Below are 25,676 nucleotides of genomic sequence, written 5' to 3'. Positions count from 1 at the left end.
TGTATAAGTTATTAAAAAATGTCAGAACTTTTATTATGAGTTTAACTTTAACTAAACCTATGGTGGCGGAGAAAGGGCACTGTGAAACAGCTCTCAAGCTGGTAACACTATATCACAAGTGGACTGGCGCAAACCACCGTACGTCCACAACCACAGGGGAACAAATCCCATCATAACTTGCGCTGAGTTGGCGTCAGAGTGACTGCCCCTTTCAAACTCACGCTGCCCTCCCTCACCGAGCCGGACAGGGACCCTCCTCACCGAAGGACCAAAAAGGGAGTTACTGGTGCCTCTAAGGGGACAGTGACCTACGACCAACTACCTGTGCACCCACAAATCAGCCGCTGAACGCAGTGCCTTCCTACCGCAACATTAACCTAGAAATGCACACAACGAGGAGTGGGTGGGTGGGATCACGTGCTGTGGAATGAGGCAGTACAGTGCAGCCTACTATACCAATCAAGGTCCCTCACCCTGGAGCTCCCATTGGTCGGGCCCAACCCAATGTTAACCCCATCAGGTTAGTGTTCAGCTTATTACAAACCCTGTCGCCCTTTAAGTGCGTTCGTCCCATGAAGTCTCACTTGTCATTAATTCCAAAAATGTATTATTTTGCTCCTGTCTAGTGGACAAAGTTGGGAGAATTTAAGAAGATAACATTTTTTTTTCTCTTCTAAATGCAAATCGAATTTTCCTATAATCACTAAATAACATAATTTATCAAAAGGAAGCAAACAGACCTTGTTATCGTCCATGACAGTGTTCAACGATTCAATCCACATTGGATCAATATCCCCATCAAGGACAATCCACTTTGGGCCATTATGAGGGTTGATAAAAAGTTCTCTCATCATAAAGGAGAACAGCCCTAAAAATAGAAATTATTTTAAAGAAAGGTGTAGATATAGAGTTATACTGCAACCAGGCCAGCAACGCTTGTATAATTACCATCCTTCCACTCCCTGGTTGAAGGATGAAGAAAACCAAAGAGTTCATCAGTAGTCACAGCTTTTGGATTGATGTCATGCCATATGGGTTTTAACGTCATATTTGAATATGTTCTATGTAAAGTCTTTAGTATCTGTAGAACATATAAACATACAATTATTTGCTATTTTAGCAAAGGAGTCTGGAGATTAGTTATACAGCTAATCTTAAAATTAGATATGGCAGGTTGGTTCATGTGAAAAATAATTAATTCCAAGTTTTTTTTAGCGAGGTGTTGGGTGTAGCACTGAAGTGCCCATACACGATACTGCAGCTGGTTTTGGGCAATTGGCCCGTTATTGCAGTGTATATGGGCCACAAATTATTGCAATCTCTGATATTGATCCTCTCAACATCAAGAGGTACATTATTGGACATGGCAGAAAACTTGGTCAGAAGACGCTAGCTGAGAGCATCTATTAGCCTATGGGTCATTCCACATTAGATCACCCAAAAAAACCATGAAATGTCCACCACCCATCTCAGATTTTTTTGAATTTTTTTTTAGTTAAGAGAGGATGTCAAAACAACTATTTCTGCCAAATATCTTGACTGTCTGACAACTAGTTGATTAAATATTGATTTTTCAATTTATTAAATATTTTACTAATCGCGGCTTCTTTGTCCAGTTTGTTTGAAGTATCACGGTTGTTTATTAAGGAATCGACACAAAATTTGGACTCCTAAGGTAACTCTTCCTAACGAATCCAAAAATCCAAACCAAATTACTTTATCTGCCTCATGTTTTGCGTTACGGCAAAAACGCATGTTTTTCTAATATAATTAAAAACGCTAGATTCAATTGACATTAGGGATCCCTATGGAGCACTGTGGCGCCTTACAAATCTACGATAATAATAATAATAATAACAATAATAATACACAGCACTCTCGTCATAGCTAGGTCAGTATTACACTGGGGCATAGCAATAAAGGGTGCAGGGGTATGAGGGCTACTGGGCTTCGAGGTGAGTTGGCCCCGTATTTCCAAGTTGCACCCCTTATCCCCTCTAGGGCTCCGCTTCCTCCTACGGACCTCTGAGATGAGCATTTATCACATGCGCCGGGCAGTGCATCCCCCCTGCTCTGCTCTATCTATGTCTGATTGTAACCATAACACTATTTTTTGTAGTTTAAAACTATATAATTCATAATAAAAACACTGAGGTCTACCAGACTTTTATTTATATACAGCCATCTAGTACTTGTGACAACACATATATAAACAAACATAAGTGTTTTGAGTTTCATGGCACCCAACCCAGCCTGAAGCCACATTTCTCTGCTCATAGATTGATTAGACATAGAAACAATACTGTGTAATGTAAATTAAATGTGTGACCTAGTCAACCAGCAGTCACATGAATCTTGGTCTGGTAAAGAAAATGGCTGCTTTCGGTGTCTGCATATGAATGATTGCACTTTAATCAATGCGGCTGTGTCCCTATTTATCTAGGAAATTTAAAACCAATCAAAATACTGTCAACAATGTCAATTAAAATACTGTTATGCAATACTCACAATTAAATTAAAATTGAATGTATTGAGGAAGTATAATTATATATGTTTACCGTGCTTTTGCCTGTTCCAGCATTTCCCACTACAAAAACCGAGTGACGGACTTCTAGCAGCTCTTCTAATTGGGTTACCTGAGGCAAAAGCATTAAAGAAAAAGTACAATATGAGCCATAGGTAAGGATTATGCATAAAGACACAACCTATTGTTATATCAAGTGATTTACTAAATATATTCAACTGAACAACATTCAATTCAACTGGAGTTCACCCATCATCCTTAAAATTTATTTTTAAAGATCTTTTCTCTGTCACAGTTCTATGGATGCATTCAGCCAATTTCCTAAAATGCTGCTCCTTTTAGGCCCATTGGGGGCCATCATGCCCCCCCACCCTCAGCGGGCAAACAACATGATTGCTCGCCATCGCACAGCAGGGGTGGAGCATTGTTATCTCCATTTATGTCAAATGGTGTCATCAAGGCTCCGCCCACTGCAGAAGAAGGTGAAGTGGGACCCAGGAACGGGGCATACTCCCTGAAATTCAGACATCTCCCAAACATTCTGGAAGAGTTGGCAAATATGTCATAAATGAATCATTATAGTAAAGGGACATCTGGACTGACTTCACATCACATGTGTTACTTTGGTTGTGTTTGAAGGTTTTTATTGTATTAAAGCAAAAGTGCAAACTTATAGAATAGTATAGTATAGGACCAAGGTCCATTTGTGAGAAGGACGAGGCTGCGCAACTATCAAATAAACGTCTCTGAAAATGCGTCCCCACACCCATCAGTCCATATAGATAATCTCCCTGCGCAAATATTAAGTCTCGCTTTTCCACTGAATACATATGTATATACTGTAAATATATATATATATATATATATATATATATATATATATATATATATATATATATATATATAATATAAATGTCTAGTGGCGTGTGTTAGTCTGTCTGTGTGTGTGTGGAAAATATAAAACCAAGCTGCAGCGCCACCTGCTGGGCGGAGTTATACACTGACCTACTAAATTCTTAGTGTGTGTGGAAAAAAAAATTCAGAAAGGGCTGAAATTTGGTATACTAAGATGTTTTTAATTTGTTAATTTAATTTGTTAATTGTTAAAAGTGTTTATAAAGATTTAAAAAAAAAAATATATATATTTCTTGAAGGAGAAGTGACAGTTGGGAGTGGTTGGTGGTTGCCGGGGGTGACAGTGGGGAGTGGTTGGTGGTTGAGGCCTGGGCTATGGCCCAAATGCATGACAAGAACCTTTTTAACACCTTAAGTAGCTTGATTTGACTAGAATGCATGAGTATCATGCACGGGTTAACTTGTATATATATATATATATATATATATATTCCACACATTTTAGAATTTCTTTCTATTTCATCAATTTTTTTAAAATAACTAAATTATTAACTCTGCAATGTGCACAGTGCATACAATGCCTTTTGACAATGAACCTTAGATGCATATAGCTGTTCTGTGACAGCCACTGGGACGCATACATATATTTTTTTAATCAAAGACTGTGCCGTGTCGGTCATCACTGTCACCTGGCATTTGCACCTAGATATGGTTGAAAACAGCATTACTTTGCTAAACACAGGATCTGAATTAGCCTCATCTGTGTGAATTTGCCCTTACTGTACATGGCCTACTCTTGTCCATTCCTTCCCTCACCCACTCCACCTCTCAAGTCGTAAGGGGTCATAAATGCCACAGGCGTGCGGATATTAATTCCATGGAATTGTGTGCAGCTGTGTAAGCTTGGTTTCTGTGCATGCGCAGTGCGAGATCACTCAATATACGCAACACATACACATACACACTAGGGTCCTACAATATGTTTTTGGAGCGTGGGAGAAAATCAGAGCGCCCAGAAAAACACAGGGAGACCATACAAGCTCCACACAGATCGTGCCCATCGCCACAGGGGCATGAGACGGCAATGCTAACCACTGTGTTGACCACACTAGGATTTTTAATAATAATGTTTGCAGCAATCTATAGTCACATTAATTAGCATTGCAAACCTAAAGTAAATGACATGGGCAAAGAAAAATAAAGCAATGCATTATTATTTTTAATGTGTAACATCAATGGTGGTGTCTACGAAATTAAATACCTGAACAGGGAATTTAACCTAAAGTTAAATAATTGCTATAATAAAAGTGTAATAAAACAATGTATGTCACACTTCTAATTAACTCTTATTTATACTCTGTGTTGCATTTCAAATGGAAACCTGGAATCAAAGAAAGTCCCCCAGTACAATGTATTATATTAACATTTAATCTTCTTGAGAAAAAAAAAAAGAAAAAAGGAAGAGGCGTGAAGACTTTGTTTATCACCTCGGCGATTAAAAGCATTAGCCAGATGCTGAATACCATAGGCATCAAACAACGGTGATCATTATAGCCTTCAATCACCCCATTTACAATGCACAATACACTAAGCAGAAAGCCATTATTTCCACCTTTAGAATAAAGTTCTCCTCCGGCTGGAGCCGCAGTTCGGCAATGGACTGGCGCACCATCTGTTCCAACTTCACGTCCCTCTTCCTGGGTACTTCCAGCAATGGAAACAAGTCACTGATGAGACCCAGAAATATCGCAACATCATTGGTTACTATCTTAGGAAGATTGAAGTCCCTCAGGGCTCTCATCAAAACCTAAGAAAAAAGGAACAACACTATAATTATGTGCAATAATAATAACACACCATAACATAAGACATAAAATGAACAAACGTTATGAGAAAGTCGTCCTCGGACGATTAGGGCACATATGGCTTGTTAGCCTCAATCTGTTCCTTACACAATGCATCGCATTCCAGTCATTTCATTTTGTGAAATGAAATAAGATTACCTACAAGGTGTTCCCCATATAGCGCTGTGTCGCTTTTCATATCAATATACAAAAAAGTTAAATATAAAAATCAGGCTATTCATAAATGCCCTACGATATTTATAGCAATAGCAATAATAATTTTTAATAATAATAAAGCAGATGTTTGTGGAAACAGTGATAGGTACACAGAACATGATTTCAGCAGATGGGGTATAGTAAAAGAATATACATGGAACATATAAAAGGTCATTTTCAAATTTACTTAAATAGACAAAAAAAACAAAGTATCATTTAAATGTATCAAATGGTGCAATACTCAGAACGGTGGAACATTACCATCTAACCAAAGTTTAGGTGTTTGTTTGTATTATTACTTATCAGTGTTTATTATACCTTGTAACACTTGTTTAAAATGCTTACTGATGTTATTACAGACAGTTGTCTCTTTCTTTGATTAAATGTATTGTTTTATCTTATTACTGTGATTAAAGGTATACGCCCCCTGAAGTGTATCAGTTGCCCATCACTGCACTAGGGAGTTGCTACCATTAGGCAATCTTAGCCCATAGTTGCTTACTCTCCCGGAATGTCGGGGAGACTCCCGAATTTCTGGGAGTCGTCTTGGACTCCAGGGAGAGCAGAGCAACCTCCCAGTTCCTGGTCACTTAATTAGTTAAGTGGTGGAGGCGGGGCTTATGATGCAATTTACACATCATTGTGGCCCTACCCCCTGCTGTAATAGGCTAGAAGTTATCATGTCAAATTTAAGGGGCGAGGCCAAATGACACAATTTGCCGAGCCCCGCCCCACACGCCCACCTCCCGCCCGGATCTCCTGGAGGCTAAAATTGGCAAGTATACCTTAGGTAATTTCCTACTAAATAAACCATGTTTACGTATCACAAATAGGCAAGAATATATTCAAGGAATAATTAACTTTAAAGAAATAAAAATGCTGTGTGTTTTAAATTATGCTAATGCTGGGACTTGTATTTCATCTACAATAATTAGGACAGAAATGTAATTTAATCTCTGTGACCTTAAGGTGGAGTTTTCACCTAAACGTAGTGGAGACAGTCATTTTGTTGGCGTAACAATATTTAAACAAACTATTGGGAGCTAGTGACGTTAGACACAAAAATATGGATAGTATTTAGTGTTAACAATCCCAGAAGGTGAAAACATTGGTCAGATTGTGAACTTTATTTTTTCCTGCACAAGGGGGGGAATGCCTTTCATTGTAATCTGTATTTATAGTGTTCTTAATGAAACAATATACAAGTCTATAACAATAAGCTCACACACACCTGGTCTTCAGGCCTGCTTCTGTCCTCCCGCTTCAGTGATCCAGCCACAACTAAAACAGATTTTATCGCTCTCAGACCCCAATCATAATGATCCTGTAAAGTGTAGTGGGTAACATATATAACACCGTGGACAAATGTGGTTTATAAAAATAATTTGTTTTACGTATTCAAGAACTGCTGCATAACACATTACACAATCATATCAAAATCATAACCCAAGGGCAGGATTTATAATGAGGCACATAACGCTCATTTATCTGTTGCTGGGGGGTTATAATCACTCTAAGGCTGGGTACACACTACAGGGTTTTCAGACGACTATCGCAATCACACGATAAAGACCGCTCGGCCCGATATCATACTAGTGTGTACGGTGCAACGATGAACGATTATTGTTCCTAAGCACATGGTATAATTTCATTTGATTTTTAAACCGGACTAAAAATGACGTTCAACAATGATGTTGTTACAATTCTGCAGTGTGTATGCACTCAGAACCATCAGTGTCCATAGACCTCTTTGGAGTGCACAGAGTCAGGATCTTTTCAGCTAATGGTTATGACAGATGAAGAGCACAGATCTGAAGGTAAATCATATAAAACGTGTATAGTGTGTACACATGATTCGACATGCTGATCTGAACTTTTCTTTTTTCTGTCGTTGATAAAATCGTTAAAGATGTCGTATCGGGAGAGATTTTCTGTAGTGTGAACCCAGCCTAACTCTATGCACATAACCACTAATGCCTATAACTTTCATTACTGAAGCCACCATGTAGCACTTTTCTTATTTACGCTACATCTAGGTTTAAATCTGGCCCTGTTAGAACCATGTAGTGTAGCTCTTCAATTTTACATTCATACAGCTTTTCCTGGATGTTAAGTAGAGCAACAATAAAATATACAGATGTTCACAAAATAGTTCTGACTTCATCCCATCCCTAAACAACCTGTTAGGGAATCCTATTGTTCTTTGTTTCTAGAATTTATCCAATATTTACAATTTGAAATCATGGGGTAAATGTATCAAGCTGAGAGTTTTCCGGTGAGTTTGAAAAACCAATCAGATTCTAGCTATCATTTATTTAGTACATTCTGCAAAACGATAGCTAGAATCTGATTGGTTGCTGATAGGCAACATCTCCACTTTTCAAACCCGCTGGAAAAATCTCAGCTTGATACATTTACCCCCTACTGTTAAATATCAATCACCCAACTTCCACCATGGGCTTTAGCTTTGTCATTACCTGTTTGGAAAGGAGCTGGCGGCACAAAGTGTACAGACTGATGAATTTCCTTGAAAGCATTCGTGCATCAATAAAGCCTTCTGCTACCAACATTATTTCACATATAAGTTCAAAATCGGGAATGACCATGGCACATGGACTTGAAGAAAAAGATTTGAAGAAGCATATCACAATAAGTGGTTTGATACTGTAGCCACAATTACTAACACAAAGCAGCACATTACAATTAGATATGCAGCATAACTTCAGAGGAAGCTCTACCTCCAATGGCATCCAGGCTTGTAGTGACTTGGGGGTAGACTTATCAAACCTTCTAAAAGCAACCAATCAGACTCTATCTACCATTTATCTAGTACCTTTCATAAAATGATAGCTAGGATCTGATTGGTTGCTATTGGCAACACCGCCGCTTTTCTATATTAAAAGGTTTGATAAATCTAACCTTAGTATTATGGAAAACTGCAGCTTCAGTCTGACAGAAATTCATTTTTATGTGCAATACAATGAATATAATGTGTCTATGTGAAAGGGAGCTTTCATTGAAATAGACTGGGAACTAATTCAGGAAAGTTTTTTGGGCTCTAAATTAGTTGAGAGTAAAAACTAAGTAATTAAGAGAAAGCACACTAACCACATTTTTATCATTTGCCATTGTATTTGTCCATTGAAACTATTCAAATATGAATCTACAATAACATTCAGTGGTTGAAGTGGGGGTGTATACGGTGGTATGCCATACCGCCACTTCTCCTACCGCCTTCCATTCCTATTACATTTTCCATACCACTTCTATGTTCCCGCTTTGGCCACTGATAACATTATAATAACAATATTATAACATTCCTGTTGCATGACTTTGATTACTAAGTCAGCTTCCACAATCTGCTACTATACTGCATAGCAAAACAGAGATGAACAGTGGTTGAGAATCCATGTTATCTTGTCTTGTGCTGGAACTCTGATTAGTTTATCTGTGAATATCCCAGGATATTGACATATGGTATTGTCTACTTTTGGGTAACCCCTTCCTTAATATAACATTCCATATAGCAAATGGGGTAGAGCAAGCCTTGGATCTCCCCCTCCCCCTAAATGAGCAGGAGTGGTCTATTCACCCAGATGTCTTATTCCACAGAGCTCTGCTAAAGAGGACTGGACAGCTTTGAGCTGTAGTCGCATTGCAGTGAAAATTAGCGGCTGTTGGCTTTATGTATGGTGGGATGCAGGCAGGGCTGGATTAAGACATTGTAGGCCCCTGGGCTGGGGATACTGTGAGGCCCCCATTTGTCAAGCAATTTATGCTCAGTCCGATATTGGGGCCCCGCCAGTAAGATCGTATTGGGCATGTCTACCTTCTCACAATCTAACCCTAATTTTTCCACCACATCTTAAACCTAACCTTCTTCTACCCCATCACAACCTAACTCTAACCTATTCCTACCTCCTTTTAGCCTAACCCTATGCTCTTACCTACTCAAAACTCCCCCATAGAACCACTAAACTGCAAATTAATGAACCCCAACTTCAAATGAATCTGCCTAACCCTAACCAAGTACAATCCCAGTGTGTTTCATGGCTCTAAGGCCTGCGGAAGAGAATATATTCACAAAGCTGACTTGTATTTCTGGATAACAGGTCAAGTGCAATATATATATCTATATATATATATATATATATATATATATATATATATATATATATATATATATAATATATATCTACTGTGTATGTGTATATGTATATATATATATATATATATATATATATATATATATATCCTTATGCTTTTCCTCTGACTTTTCCCTCCTTGTGGTGGTTGTCACTTCTCCAAATGGCTGTCACACCAGTCTATTAACTCTTTGCCATCAGTGTTCCAAGAATGTCTGAGCTGTTTAACCAAAATAGTTTATGAGTAACAATAAAATCAGTATACCCTGCAATCTATCTAATCCGACCAAGCTTCTATGCTTGTGTTATTTTATGCATGGATTTCCTATTTCACTATATAGAAAGGGACCATTAAATTTCATAACATAACATTTTAAAAAGCCAGGGAACATCAACACACACCCTCACTGTCACTATCACGCACTTTTTTGATTAGTTTGCTAACTACTTACCTGTGCTGGCGCTGCTCAGCTTCATGAAGCAGGAGGTATCCGTCTGGGCGCGAAGCTAAGGAAGTCACGCGAGAGCCTCTGCAGTCCCCTCTCTGTGACAGGCAGCCTCCTTATTCGCTGCCCGGACAGTGTCACTGCCGGATCCGCCCCTTCAGGTCAAACTAAATACGAGAGATTCGCCTATCACCCACCACCATCCCCCGTGCCGCCGGAAAACAAATAATAAAAAAAATGTACTGAAAACACATGAGGCAGTATATGGATGGCTAATCCGCCCCTGGCCCCCAACCCGATGAAGAAAAAGCCAACGTTTTTAAAAAAAAAGAAAAATTTTTTTAAATCTCTAGGGCCCCCCCAGCTGCCCAAGGCCCCTGGGCTGTAGCCCATAAAGCCCTTTGGTTAATCCGGCCCTGGATGCAGGCGGTCTTAATTGTAACATACCACAGCAAATTGATCACTAAAAATACTCTGTAGTAAGGAAATCCATGAAAATCTGCTTAATGTACTATATTTGTTTACTTCTAAATTGGTCACTGCAAATGGATTCTGAAATGACATTTACCGGAAAAGAGCCTTGACATTTTCTGGGAGTTCCGCTCTGCCGGCATATCCTGGGTTAAGGGTGATGAAGATCCCTACTGTATTTTTAAGCTCAATTGATTCTCCAAGAAAGTGAAATCTATAAAACATGAATATGATATAATCAGATTTTAATGAAAAAATAAGGATCATTTGTTCATAATGAACACATACCAGTTACACTTTTATTATTCTTTAGATATATTCATAAAACATAGAAAACATGACAAAATAATTGCATGATGTTAATAACAATTATTGTATTTCATTATGAGTGATTTTTTTTATATATATTTCATTATTGTAGACACAAAATATTAATACAATTCATACAAGTAACGGGGGTGGGGGCTGAGAAGTTAATTTATATACCTTTTCTTGTTATGTCGAATGGCATCTTGAATTGTCTTGACTTGTACGGCAATTACAGACAACACTTCCACTGATATACGGTTAAATTCATCAAAGCAGCCCCAGACACCTGTCTGACATAAGCCTTTATAGATGTTTCCTAGAGACTGGCAAATACCAAAGAAATATTTTACTACTGTTAGTTATACTCAACAACATTAGCCTGATTTACATTTTCATAAACAGAAGCACACATTTTCATTTGGGGAAGCTACATCGAATACAACATTCATTTTGTCACACCTTATAGTCCATTTGCTCTGAACAATTGAACACATAAACCATAATCCCCAAGGAACGGCCAAGATCTTTGGTGGTCTCCGTTTTTCCTGTTCCTGCAGGACCTGATAGAGCACCACTCATAGCCAGGTGTAGAGATTGAGTCAAGGTTATATAGCATCTGGAATGGTACAAATATGGTTAAATAAATATGCTGCTCTTTACAATATATGGCATATATGATTCTATTTTATATAGGGAAATGTCCTTTTTAGGTGTGTTTGACTAGGACCCTAGTACTTAGTGTATGCATACTGAAAACCTGGTTACATACAGGAGATGAAATGGGCAGGACTAGGGACAACCCAGCTAATCCATTCATATCTGCATGTCAATGAGTAAGCTATTTTGAAGTGAAAGTGACTAGGCCATCATATCCCCAATCCCAGCCTCTAAACATTAATAGCAGTCTGACAGTAATATCAGTATAACCACACCAAATTGATGCATCAGTCAAATCGGTGTGGTAAGATTGGGATGTCAAACTAACCTCTATATCAGATTTATTCATTACTGGATGTATGGCTTTTGCATAAGTGCGCTTACTGCCTGTGATCTCCTGCCATTTACAGATTTTTGTAAATTACACTGGGACAGTTTTTGTATTGCTTTAATGTGATTTATTTTCAATTTATTTAATGCCCCAAAATCTTTATTCTGACTTCTGAAACATTTTATAAGGCAACAATGGATCTCCATGAAAACCGATGATAAATAAAAAAAAAGGCAGATGGGACCATATCCAAAAATAAAACACAAAATTAGTATTTGAAGGGTGAAAGAAAGTTGAAAAAACAGCTTAAAATATTGTATAGTTCATCCTATTATACTATGTAGTGGCAATCTTTTTCTATTGTCTAGAAGATTTATCAAAATTAGAGCGTGGAGTATTGCAAGCTTTCAGATATCAATTAATGTACTTTAGCTTATTGTTTAAGCTCAAAATACATTTTATTTAATCTGCAATGATTTTTAGAACTGTTATTAGCACTAAATCTTATAAAAAGAAAATATTTTCTTTGAAAAGTACATATGGATAGATGCCAATATCCCATCACACTGAGGTGTATTACAAGTGTAAGGAGCAGGCTGTGGGACCATGGATTTATTTGCTGAGCCACTTGTGTGACAGTGAAATTAATAAAAGCTAAGGGTGGGAGGTAAGTACAGTGAATGCAGTACCCAACTTGATGGTTGACTGGATTCACCATCTGTCCAACATGGGATTAAATTTATCAAGCTGCGGTTTTGAAAAAGTGGAGATGTTGCTTATAACAACCAATCAGATTCTAGTTATCATTTATATAGCAAATTCGATAAAATGACAGCTAGAATCTGATTGGCTACCATAGGCAACATCGCCACTTTTTCAAACCCGCAGCTTGATAAATCTACCCCCAGGAGTCACACTCACTGCACAAGTCACTAATCCCTAGTTTAGGTTCTCCAGCATAGAACTCTGGAATACAGCGCATTTATGATTAGGCTTGAAATCAGCGCTAACATGCCTCGTTTATAGGTAATTGGGCCACTGAACTGCTGAACTGGGGCCACTAATGAATGATGGTGGGAGTAAAGGGGTTCCCTAAAGTGGACACACTCTTTAACACTGATTTATTTTGCGGTCGCAATTAATCAGCCAGCAATTCTGTCTGCACCTGTCAGTTAGTGGTGTTATCACAAGACGAGGAGTATTGCCAAGATATTCATACGAATAATGAAACTGAGCATCACAGATATTAACAAAACACTCCTTTGTATTCTCATCCCATCGGTGCCGTAGCTGTGACAGCCAAGTAAATGCTTGTCCATTGGAGATCTAAAATATTTAAGAAAATGTTCAATTAAATCATGGCAAAGTACCCGATAACAATACTTCATTCTTAACTCTCACACAGCAAGTTTTGAGAGTGCATTTGGTTCAAAAAAGGATTATTGAAGCAGAATACAGTGTAACCAGTTAAAGAGAAGCTGTAGATAAAAAAAATAAGCTGTTCCTATGTACCAGATCGGCCAACACCATGATGTAATGGTGTAAATGCAAGTCTTTTTGGAAATCGGCTTGCACTAATCCAGACAATTCCCTCTCCACCCTTTATCTCATTTCATTAATCATCATCTGCAAAATGAAATCTAATTTCTGCACTTCTTCACAAAACCAAGGCACACCTTTGTATCTACTCCATACTTTGCTAGTGTAACCCCCAGACCCAGCATGTACCAGAGGGAGAAAGGTGGGTCCACAGAGATGATGAAGGTGAAAAGCGCTAGGGCACCCTCCTACAGAAAACACCCTGCATTGCTGTGTACACCATTGGCAGAAGTGTGCAACGCCTGCTCGCCGGAGCGTGACATATGTCCCAGCAGTCCTGACTTTCAGAACAGCGGGAAAGTGACCTCAGAGTGCCTCTTAGTTGTGCCCTCAATTTAGGATTTTGTTACCCAGTAAATACTGTGGTAAATAGTCCTGCCCACAATTCATAACATACGACATAGTAGAGTCCTCAGTTCATATTATGACACAGTAATGCCCCAATTACTTTTATGTCACACATAAGTGCCCCAATTCACATTCACAGGGGGGAATACAATAGAAGAGGCCCACTAGAGGGGGCATGGCCAGCCACTAGAGAGGCGTAACCAAACCATCAAAGGGGGTGTGGTAAGCCCAGAGCCGGATTTAGACCTCATAGGGCCCTAGGCAGGATACTGTTTTTGGGCCCCCTCCCTGAAACAATCCATAGCACTATATTTTTGCAGCCTACCATATACCCCTATAGTTACGTAGAAGTGAAAGCATGTGCAGCCGTATGCCTACCATATACCCCTATAGTTAAGTAGATATGAAAGCATGTGCCGTCGCGCAGTGGCCAAAGGAGGTGAGGGCGTGGCTTGCATCTTTGGGGGCGTACCTAACATGTGAAAAGAGCAAGGCTATCCTGCTGCAGAAAAAGGCACCTCTAAATAATTACCAAGCAGTCCCGTTTTTTTAAGTAGTTGGGTCAAAACAACTTAATAAATATTGAAGTCAGGGCAGAAATACTTACTTAAGTTGTTTGCAAAAATAATACGCATAAATCCAAGTATGTGCTCTTGTCACTTTTGTCCCTCTATCATCACACTGTGCCCCTTCATTGTCACTCTTGCCCCTTCACAATATCACATGTGCCCTTTCACCATCACCTCTGTGCCCTTCACCATCACCACCTCTGTGCCAATCACCATCACCACCTCTGTACCAATCACCATCACCACCTCTGTGCCCTTCACCATCACCACTTCTGTGCCAATCACCATCACCACCTCTGTGCCCTTCACCATCACCACCTCTGTGCCCTTCACCATCACCACTTCTGTGCCAATCACCATCACCACCTCTGTGCCTCTTCACCATCACCACCTCTGTGCCCTTCACCATCACCACTTCTGTGCCAATCACCATCACCACCTCTGTGCCTCTTCACCATCACCACCTCTGTGCCCATCACCACCTCTGTGCCTCTTCACCATCACCACCTTAGTGCCCTTCACCATCACCACCTCTGTGCCAATCACTATCACCAATTCTGTGCCCCTTCACCATCACCACCTCTGTGCCCTTCACCATCACCACCTCTGTGCCCTTCACCATCACCACCTTTGTGCCCTTCACCATCGCCACTTCTGTGCCAATCACCATCAACACTTCTGTGCCAATCACCATCTCTGTGCCCTTCACCATCACCACCTCTGTGCCCTTCACCACCTCTGTGCCCATCACCACCTCTGTGCCAATCACCATCACCATTTCTGTGCCCCTTCACCATCACCACCTCTGTGCCCTTCACCATCACCACCTCTGTGCCAATCACTATCACCAATTCTGTGCCCCTTCACCATCACCACCTCTGTGCCCTTCACCATCACCACTTCTGTGCCCATCACCACCTCTGTGCCCATCACCATCACCACTTCTGTGCCCCTTCACCATCACCACCTCTATCCCTCCATTGTTTTACTTACCTTTCTATTGCCTCTCTTCTCCGGCGCGCTGCTCCTCCTCGGTCAGTCCAGATTTAAAAAAAAAAAAAAAAAAAAAAAAGGAGTCACGTGATCGCTCGTCGGGTTCTGGCAGCCTCTCCTCATCTCTCTATCACTGAGACACTGAGAGGAGAAGAGGCTGCCGGGACCCGATTCACGGCACCCGACCCCCCCTCCCCCGACTCGCGGCAACACACCCCCCCCCCCCCCGCACGAGTCTCTGGAAGCCGCTAGGCCCTAGGCAGGTGCCTAGGTTGCCTAGCGGTAAATCCGGCCCTGGGTAAGCCCACGAAGGACATCTAGCACCATAGTGTAGTATATAAGAAATGCTCTTTATGTGTACATAAAGAGTTCACAGACTTAGCCTGCCCCTTACATTGGCCAGAACAGTCACCAAAAACTGGGATTGTCCCACTAGAATCACAAGATTTGACAGACTGTCCTGCTCTCTCCTACCTGTTCTTGTCACTTTCACCACCTGTGGCTGCAGGTTTCCAATCATCCCCGACATTAAATCAATAGCACCCACGATTAATAATTAGGCCTCCAGTCTGAACATTAAAATAATAGTGTTCCCATTTAATAAATTAACCTATTTCCCTCCCTCCAAACAGCCCCAGCAAGAATTTAATAGTATTTACATTTCATAAGTATACCTTTGTCCCGCAACCATCACTGCCATTATATAATTCATAGTCGCATTTAATAAAGAAACCTCATTCTCCCCAAACTCACCGTCACATTCAATAGCCCCCAAACCACCCCATCTTAAATTAATAGACCCCACTATTAAATTGCTCCACCATCACCCCACAAACAAAATAGCACACATGTATTAGCCACCACCTACCTCACACACACTATATTGTCACAAGCCCCCTGTGTCATCATACACACTACATTGCAACATGCCCCCTGTGCCATCACACACACACACACACACACACACACACACTACCACAAGCCCCCTGTGCCATCACACACACTATATTGTCACAAGCTCCCTGTGTCATCATACACACTACATTGCCACAAGCCCCCTGTGCCATCACATACACTACATTGCAACATGCCCCCTGTGCCATCACACACACACACACACACACACACACTACCACAAGCCCCCTGTGCCATCACACACACTATATTGCAACAAGCCCCCTGTGTCATCATCACACACACACACACACACACACACACACACACTACCACAAGCCCCATGTGCCATCACACACACACACACAATTACCACAAGCCCCCTGTGTCATCACAAACACACTACTGTGCCCCTTCATCATCACCACGCTGTGCCTCCTTATGTCAAGGGCTCCTTGACAAAGACCTTTTTACCGGTCGAAACGCGTTGGTGATTGAGGTGGAACTAACAGAGAGTGTGGAGTGCTATCCTATTGACATTACATCTCGAGGCTTGAGTTGGATGGACATGAAGTAATATTTGTATCCCGGGAGACTTTAACATCTTTTAACTTTGTGAGATACGCTTATAGCCTTGTTTTTCTGGTAGGAGCATTACTTTACACCCATTTTGAATATTCTTCTATTTGTGCGATTTGTTTATCATTTTATTTAAATCATTTTATAGAAATAAATTTGAAAGTAGTGACTTTATTACGCTAGGGGTGTCTACTCTCATTTTTTTACATGCCTGCTCTCATGAGCATATTGGATGGAGGAGGAAGACTATAGAGACATCTCTGAATACTCATGATCATTTATTATCTGGAAATAAGGATACAAAGATACCTTTCAATGCTCATGATTTTCTACTATCTGGTAGGAATCCATTTGATTTATTAACACGGAGGTGATGGTGAGGTGTCTGTCACTTTGGATTTGAAATTTCGAGATATATAGTTATATGTCTTTTCATCACCAATAGGAGTTTTGGGGAAGATCACATTGGAGAAAAAAAAGAACTGTGGACTGTTGTATTGATTATTATACATTTTCTTCCCTTATTTTGTGCTGTATTCTCCTTAGCTTTGGGTGCATTTCAGCGCTGAAAACTTTGTTATATTTTTTATGTATAAGCTATATTTTATTTATAGTGTCCAGTTAAAAGGTCAGCACATTTACAGTATGGCATCACTTTACATGGTTCAGTAGCAGACATTAGGGCATAATGTTAATATTCTACACCTCATTGCAGTGCTGTTTTCTGGTCCTTGTGTCACAAAGGCTACGCTTGAAAATATGACGGCATTTACACGCTGCCAAGAAAAGATGGAGGCATTTATACACTGCCAGCTCAACTCTGCATTGTGATAAATGCAGATAATCCTTGATATTTGAAAATAAAAGGACAAATACTATCTCTCATTTACATCCAGCATTTTAAATGTTTAACAATGCAAAACATCAATCTTCTCTTTTGTTAGTTGTGATAATCTAGTTTATTAAATTTAGACTTCTGTAACATGGCCAAAAAGTCAGAATATAGAAAAGAAACAATAATGAGTTATTTCAGCAATGTCAACCAAGAGGAAGGTTTGATCTGTGGAAGGTGACTTTCATTGTAGAGTAGCTGAAAGAATTTGCAATATAATGTTTTTGTATTTATTCTATAGTCTAATAAAGTACTGTTGTTGTATAGTTTAATGCATGTTGTTTATATGACAGTTAAAGTAATGTATAAGTCATAAAATATGTAGGCACACAGAGGATTTTATTTTGCATAGGATAGCTTAGTGTATTAACCCCATTGATCAAACCATATTGCAGTATGATTTTTCGTTCTATTTTCATATGTTGGTGCTGTCAATTCGTGATCTCATCGATAATGAATTCAGATTGCAATAAAGGGTGAAGAGACTTTATTATAACTTCTAATAGTACTGCATATTATTTGTGTTATAGGGAACAGACTTTGTGACAGACTTCTCCATCAGCTCTCCCACCATGGATGACCGCAGGTAGACGTAAAGGAAGGGGGACGTTATAGGAGAGACCAAGTTCTGTGCAAATCAGAACTCTCCAGTACGACACTTCCTCTTCTGAATCAGTGCTCGTCAATGATGTAGAGCAGTGATGGGTAAACTTTTTCAGGAGAGGGCCAAATAAAAAAGAAAAACTTTAGGCGGGCCAATATAATTTATTAAAAAACTCAAATATTGAAATATATAATACAAATTTTTTGAATGGGACGGGAGGTGTTATATAGCAGTGTTACCCCTATAAGTGCAGCGATCATACAGACACAGCACTTATTTCAGCAGGTTGTTGCAGATCCGTCTTTCTGGTGAGCCACTAACTGACAACACAGCAGCTAATCTAAATCCGCCTTATTATATGGCCCAGCCCATCTCTTCTCACATGACTTTCAGCCTTTAGGGGGCGGGCGGGTGTTTGAGTGATTGACATACGAAGTGTCCTTTTAGGAAGGAGGATGAAGTGTACTGGAGGAAATAGCTGGGAAGGCATAAAAATGAGGGTTCTGACACACAGGGTCGGCCCTAATAATTTTATGCATATTTTAATTAAATTTTTTAAAATATTGGCGGGCCGGATAGAACCTCTAAGTGGGCCGGATCTGGCCTGCGGGCCGTAGTTTGCCCATCACTGATGTAAAGCAATGGGAGTACTGACATAGGGAGGAGGCATTGAATAGACCAGTGCCCAGTTCATTAGCATGTTAAATGTACTACTTGTCAAACCCAATCCTGAGGGAACGGTAAGGGGGGAAGGAGGGAGTAAACTTTAGTTTACAAACTTTTCTACCAACCTGTACTTGCTTCAACCCTATGTAATCCTGGGTACATGTCCTCATTAAATTAACTAAAAGGGAAGTTAAATCAACAATTATGAAGGTGTTCCCGTCAGGGATTTTCACTCTTGCAAATTGACCTGTGTTTTTTCCATCTGGTCTGTAGATGAAGTTAACCCAAATAAAAAAGCGTTCATTGTAAATGTGAAGCCGAGGTAGGGCTAGCCAAATGACCATGCAATGCTTAGACATGACGTTACTGACATGTGGAATAGTTGCATATGTTCAACAAGCAAAAGGGTCACAATGCCATCCTAGATCATCCAAGACCTTTAGGCAAGTTACATACATTTAAAGTGTTCAAGGAATGCATGCAAAATTGGATCTTCATATTGGCCCTGTTCCTGTCCATCAATAATCACTGTAATAATTGGTATTTTATATTGCAACTATCCACATCTGATATCAAACCTCCATAATATACCTTAATACCCCCCCCCCCCCCCCAATGAAGACAGGGCTAATAACATATGAAAACATTCTTTGCTCAAATGGAATAGGAAGATCAACATTTGACCAAGTATTCAGAGTCTTAAAGCTTCACTTGTACCCTGTCAGAAGAAGAAAGGGCTCCACTAACATTGCAGTCATTTTTAAAATATATTTATATAGACCTGTACTTATACAGAAGTAAAATGATTCTCTATTAACAGAAGCCAACCCACCACCGATCCATGCGGTCCTTGCTGTAGATTAAACAAAAAATTCATAATTTGGAATTGTTTGTCGAGTAAGATTCTGAAAACAAAAGTGAATGCATCTGTCATGTTAAATGTTGCAAATTCAATTACCAGCATAATCCTTAAACATTTAGACAATCTTTTTTTTCCATGAATTCTTTTAAGTCATAAGTATAATTGTCTAAATGTGAATGTAAGAATGTAACAAAAAAAATTACTACATCAAAACATTCTGTCACTTTTACACATAGGCAGGGGCGAGCTTTTCAACAAATGAAATTATTCTTTATTTCATGCTTTTAAAAATGCATTAGGGTAATTGCTCTGCATTAAATTACCTTCTGTGCAATAAGCTTGGCTACCACATCTCTCGCATGAACATCAATTGTGCATATTGTCATGATCTTCTGACGCACCCCGGGGGTAAGTTCCCCTAACAGCATGTTTATAAGGGCATTCAACTGAGCAATCTGCAAAACAATTACATTCAGATGAGATATTAAACTCTGTAAAATAAAATCTGTCATGTATAAAGTGCTAAATGTATCTGTGAAATGTATAGCGCCTCTGACAAGACATGCATTGTTGTTCTCCATCAAAACAAACAACTTTTCAAAACTGTGCCATTAACTGACACTCTCCACTTTTAGGAGAAGTAATTTAATAGTTGTGTAAATAATAATACATATTTGGGGGTTTTTTAGACCTGAGAACTTTTCACTTAAGGCATTTCTTTTAAGGTCAACGTGACTAATTGCCATCCATTTTCGCATGTTAAGGTATAAAGTGAACATTCTTAAAAATGGCTGGTATTTAAAAGTGATGCAGATTGTGGGATAATTTGCGTGCCATTGCCCATAATCCCTTGCTGTGCTATGCAAATATATATTATTTGAGTCCATTAGTTGGAATATATCAAGGGGGTTTGAACCAATCTTTAATTTCAGGAAATGGGTCTATAGCCCACACCACAGCACTCATATTAGGGATGTAACCTGTAGTACATTTATCATGTGACACATAACAAGTCTAGAGTAAAGCATGTAGAAGAATGAAAGCTATTTCTGTGTAATGGTCACAGAAATCGTACAATGTGCAATAGATTAAGCAATATTCAACTGTGAAAGTAATAAGGTCTGAGCTATTTGTGAAGTAATCATAAGGATGTCAAAAACAAGTTTAGCTAAAAAAAATAAAAGTCTCTAGATCAATAGTATATATATATATATATATATATATATATATATATATATATATATATATACAAGTTAACCCGTGCATGATACTCATGCATTCTAGTCAAATCAAGATACTTAAGGTCTTAAAAAGGTTCTTGTCATGCATTTGGGCCTAGCCCAGGCCTTCTCAGGGGAAGATCGTTACTTCCCGACGCAAGCGCCCTTTTTAATGTGTGTTCATGAGGTAAAATTACCTCACGAAAATGAGTTTGACCCCTCAACTCGTAAATTTAGCCTTTACTACCCCTCCCACGGGGGGAAGGGGGGATGATGGAAGTTAACTGACTTGACTATTCTAATTTTTTTGTCAAATAATGTCAGTATACCAAATTTCAGGTCAATTGGATGAGCCCTTTCTGAGAAAATAGTTTTTTCCACACACACACACACACACACACACACATACACTAACGCACGCCTCTACACATGTGTGTTCATGAGGTAAAATTACCTCACGAAAATGAGTTTGAGCCCTACCAAATTTCAGCCCTTTTTGAATTTTTTTTTCCACACACACTAAGAATTTAGTAGGTCAGTGTATAACTCTGCCCAGCAGGTGGCGCTGCAACTTGTTTTTTTTTTCCACACACACACAGACAGACAGACGCCACTAAGTATTTATATATTAGATATATATATATATATATATATATATATATATATATATATATAGTTATAGTTACTGTTTGCACAGGTGATGTAGTGACTATACCCATTTAAAGATGACCTCTTACCTTTCAGGGTCATGTTCTTTCTCTTATTTTAGTTTGGATGTCAGTCTTGTTCTTGGCTATGCAGTCACACAGGCTTTTTACTGCCCTGTTCTAACCATGTCTAAACTCCAAATAGGTATAGATCCAACAGTTCTACACTACTAGGAGACTCAATGTTCTACAAGTTAATGACCAAGCTAATGGACGTGGATTTGCCACACCAGCTGGTGCAGGCGATCGCCAACTGCAGTTAATCTCTTTTTTTCCCCATTAATAATGTTTATTGAAAAAAAATTGCAGATTATTTGGGGTCAGAAAATAAGTGGGAAACAAACAAGAGGGGGTAGCTGCTCAGTGAGTATTACCACATATAATTTAACCATAACATGCGAGTGAAGAAGAGAAGACAATGAAACAAATAAAACAATAACATGGAAGTGCAGATTAACGTAACGCAGACAATCATTGGGAAATCAACAGGAGGAACATTAGTCATCCCAGGGGGATTCAAGTAAGGCTGAGGGTGAAGGAGGAGGAGAGGAAAGAGTTGGACCCCTAGTGGCTCCCGGACCATCTATGAGATATTCATGCCACTTAAACCTTTCCGCAGTTAATCTCTTAATAGCCTCCTTTAAGCATTGGCCAAGGTAAGAGATGTTGAGAACAGGTCAGAGAGACCAGAATTCAGCATTGACTATAGAAGTCACTGTGATAACTTTTGTTGAAGTTGTATTTACAATAATATCATAATTTATTGTGTGCTACCCAATTTGCAATATATATTGTCATTTTGTATGTATATATATATATATATATATATATATATATACATATATATATTTCAATATATATATATATATATATATATATATATATATATAATTGTAATTATGCATATTGTTTATTTGAAGAATTGCTGGTAAAATACTGTAAAAAGGCTAGGAACTATATCTTGTGCAAATATCTGTTTTAAGAGTATAGATCCGTGAAGTGTATGCTGATTCTTTGTAAACCATCCATGTGACCTTTGTGATGACGTCATTTTGTAAACACACCCACCATTGTAAAAGTTTATAAAGTGACTTGCAGCCAGACGTCTCTCTCTGCCACGAAATCATGGGCTGCAGGTTGTATGGGGACTGAGCTATCTCTTTTGTAACTCTGTAACTTAAGATCTAATTTTAAGCAAATCTCTTTTTATTACAAAATCTACACTTGAATGGACAATACTGATTTATTTTGAGAAACAAATTCAACACTTTACTGTATATTTTTGAAACCTACTTGAACAAAGATACCTATTAATACACTTTTAAATGAACCAGTCACTTTCTCAAAGAGAAAGAAATAGTAGTGACAAAATATTGGTTTAAGAAATATCTTTTACAGCATTTGCTGGACAGATATGGAAACTGTCTGAATTGTATCATCATCATTGTATAAACTAAATATCTGCAATGCTAATGAGGACATATCATCCAATATCCAACAGAGTGTAACTTAATCATTGAAATTTGTCCGAAGTAACATATGAAATCCAGTGGACGTCTAACCTAATTAGGACCTTAGCAGGACTGGAGAGGAAAAGTAGTGTTTGTAAAGCTGGGACACTACACAGTTTTCATCCAATAATCGGCTAAATCAGCCGACATACGACCGCTCGCTCAAAAGTCGGGTCAGTGTGTGCAGTGACTCGATGGTCGAAAGTCTGCCCAAATGGACGATTATCGCCTCATTTGGTTGGTCGTACCGTTTAATATTTTCGTTCCAATCTCGTTTCCGCTGTGTAGTGTGTATAAACTTCCGACCGATCCACAACAGTGAGTACGAAATTACAGTCATTGCTCACGATAACATGGCTGTAAAAAGTTGCTAAAGGGACGTCCGCTCTTCCTTTTATCGTCCTAAACAAGGCTAGTGTGTATGCAGTCCATGGACCGAGCGTTCGGAACATCGATCACATGTAAAATCGATCGGCATAAAAAGTTGGTTGAAATTTCTGTAGTGTGTACCTAGCTTAAGAGGTTTTATTTGTGTGTGAAACAAGATGATGTTGGTTCCTCACCAACTCTTTTCCACCAATCAGGAGGAGAGTTGCCTGGAACATCTGGAGTGATGTCATAAGTAGCCAAAAAAGCACCACTACTCCCTTGCTACATTTGTCACTGTATAAACGTAATACATAGACCAGAGTGAAAGCTGTCTTGCAAGTAGGAATTAAAACAGAACATAATACCAAAAAGAATTCCTAGGAGATAAATACATTCAAACTGAATCCCACAGATACTGTGATTATATAAAGAAAGTCAGCTCCTTACTGAGAGGGATGCCACCTCCCTCAATACTACTATATAAAGAAAGTTTATAAAAATGGAGTAAGGAGTGCCTATCTATTTATCAGTAAAATAATGTAATAACAATTGAATTAATCATAAATAAATATGGCCAAATTAACAATAGGCTCCTGGTTAAACAAATTCAATTCAACTATATGTTATTTATTTGTTCTCAATGTGATTATGTTTTTATATGTTTTTGCATGTATTTATTTAATAAATTGAATTTGTTTAACCAGGAACCTATTGCTCATTCTGCCATATTAATTTATGATGAGTTCAATTGTTATTACATTATTTTACTGATATATAGTTAGATTGGCGCGCCTCACTGTTCTTTTTTTTATAAACTTTATATAGGAATTATACAGTACATACAGGCTTACAGACATGTGAGGCAGCAATCGTCTGGTATTGCAATTTTAGCAATTTAGAATTAAAAAAAAACTTTGATGATTGCATTTATTGCTTAATGATCCATGATAACGAGAGGGTCATGCTAATTTTTTCTAAAGTGGCACCTTCATTTACAGTAAACATATGTAATTATTAAAGTATGCATTTCTGCACTCTTACTGATTTTCAATGCATAGTGCATTGACATAATATTCAGTTAAATGTAAAGCACATCTTAAGAACATTACAAAATGGTGACATATGCATGTTAAAACTATACATCTAAATTGAGTGAAATCTTAGTTTTCATAACAAACAAAATGACTAAGGGGTATATTTACTAAACTGTGAGTTTGAAAAAGTGGAGATGTTGCCTATAGCGACCAATCAGATTCTAGGGCCTGATTCATTAAGGATCTTAACTTAAGAAACTTCTTATTTCAGTCACCTGGACAAAACCATGTTACAATGCAATGGGTGCAAATTAGTTTTCTGTTTTGCACATGAGTTAAATACTGACTGTTTTTTCATGTAGCACACAAATATCAACTTTAAATTTCAGTGTACAAATAAGCTATCAAGTATTTGTGTGCTACATGAAAAAACAGTCAGTATTTAACTTATGTGCAAAACAGAATACTAATTTGCACCCCTTGCATTGTAATATGGATTTAACCAGGAGACTGAAATAAGAAGTTTAAGTTAAGATCCTTAATGAATCAGGCCCCTAGTTATCATTTTGTAGAATGCACTAAATAGCTAGAATCTGATTGGTTGCTATAGGCAACATCTCTACTATTTCAAACCCGCAGTTTAGTACATCTAGCCCTAAGAGTGAAAATGCACTCTTTTACCAAGAAATCCAATGATTATTATAAAGCTTTCTTTAAAATGAAATTTAGACGTCATCCGGAAACCCACTGTTGTAAGTTGCAGCAGTGTGTGTAATATTATGGCTACCTGCTTGCGATTGTAATCTTTCAGTGCATTTTCAAAGCCTTCTTCAACTCTCTCAAAGACGATTTCCACATCAGTGGCCCACCATATCTGACTGGCGGTAAGGGCAACCTGCGCAGGAAAGTCAAACAGCCACTGATCCCGCAGTTTATCCTCATATCCTGCCACAGCGTCCATGATTTCTTGCTGAACTGTTGACCTCATTGTGTCTTCTAAGAGCACCAGCCAACTCTCAGCCTTTAATAAA

The 25,676-nt window shown here is 38.7% G+C and overlaps 1 protein-coding gene across 1 annotated transcript in view; it reads right to left on the bottom strand.

The window, feature by feature from the left end:
* The window catches only part of LOC142098555 (dynein axonemal heavy chain 11-like), a 325,973-nt gene that overhangs the window by 165,070 nt on the left and 135,227 nt on the right, over positions 1-25,676 (bottom strand). The window contains exons 31-42 of the mRNA XM_075181390.1: positions 25,433-25,666; positions 20,128-20,259; positions 12,964-13,124; positions 11,270-11,426; positions 10,988-11,133; positions 10,599-10,715; positions 7,917-8,055; positions 6,671-6,763; positions 4,992-5,186; positions 2,559-2,636; positions 949-1,081; positions 741-868 (exon numbers count right to left, since the gene is read on the bottom strand). Of these exons, the coding sequence (XP_075037491.1) occupies positions 741-868; positions 949-1,081; positions 2,559-2,636; positions 4,992-5,186; positions 6,671-6,763; positions 7,917-8,055; positions 10,599-10,715; positions 10,988-11,133; positions 11,270-11,426; positions 12,964-13,124; positions 20,128-20,259; positions 25,433-25,666 (1,713 nt within the window). The remainder of the gene's footprint in view (positions 1-740; positions 869-948; positions 1,082-2,558; positions 2,637-4,991; positions 5,187-6,670; positions 6,764-7,916; positions 8,056-10,598; positions 10,716-10,987; positions 11,134-11,269; positions 11,427-12,963; positions 13,125-20,127; positions 20,260-25,432; positions 25,667-25,676) is intronic.

Source organism: Mixophyes fleayi, chromosome 7 (genome assembly GCF_038048845.1).
Source record: "Mixophyes fleayi isolate aMixFle1 chromosome 7, aMixFle1.hap1, whole genome shotgun sequence".
NCBI lineage: Eukaryota > Metazoa > Chordata > Amphibia > Anura > Limnodynastidae > Mixophyes > Mixophyes fleayi.
Note: the sequence above shows the minus strand (reverse complement) of the source record. Positions and strands in the feature narration are given on the sequence as shown.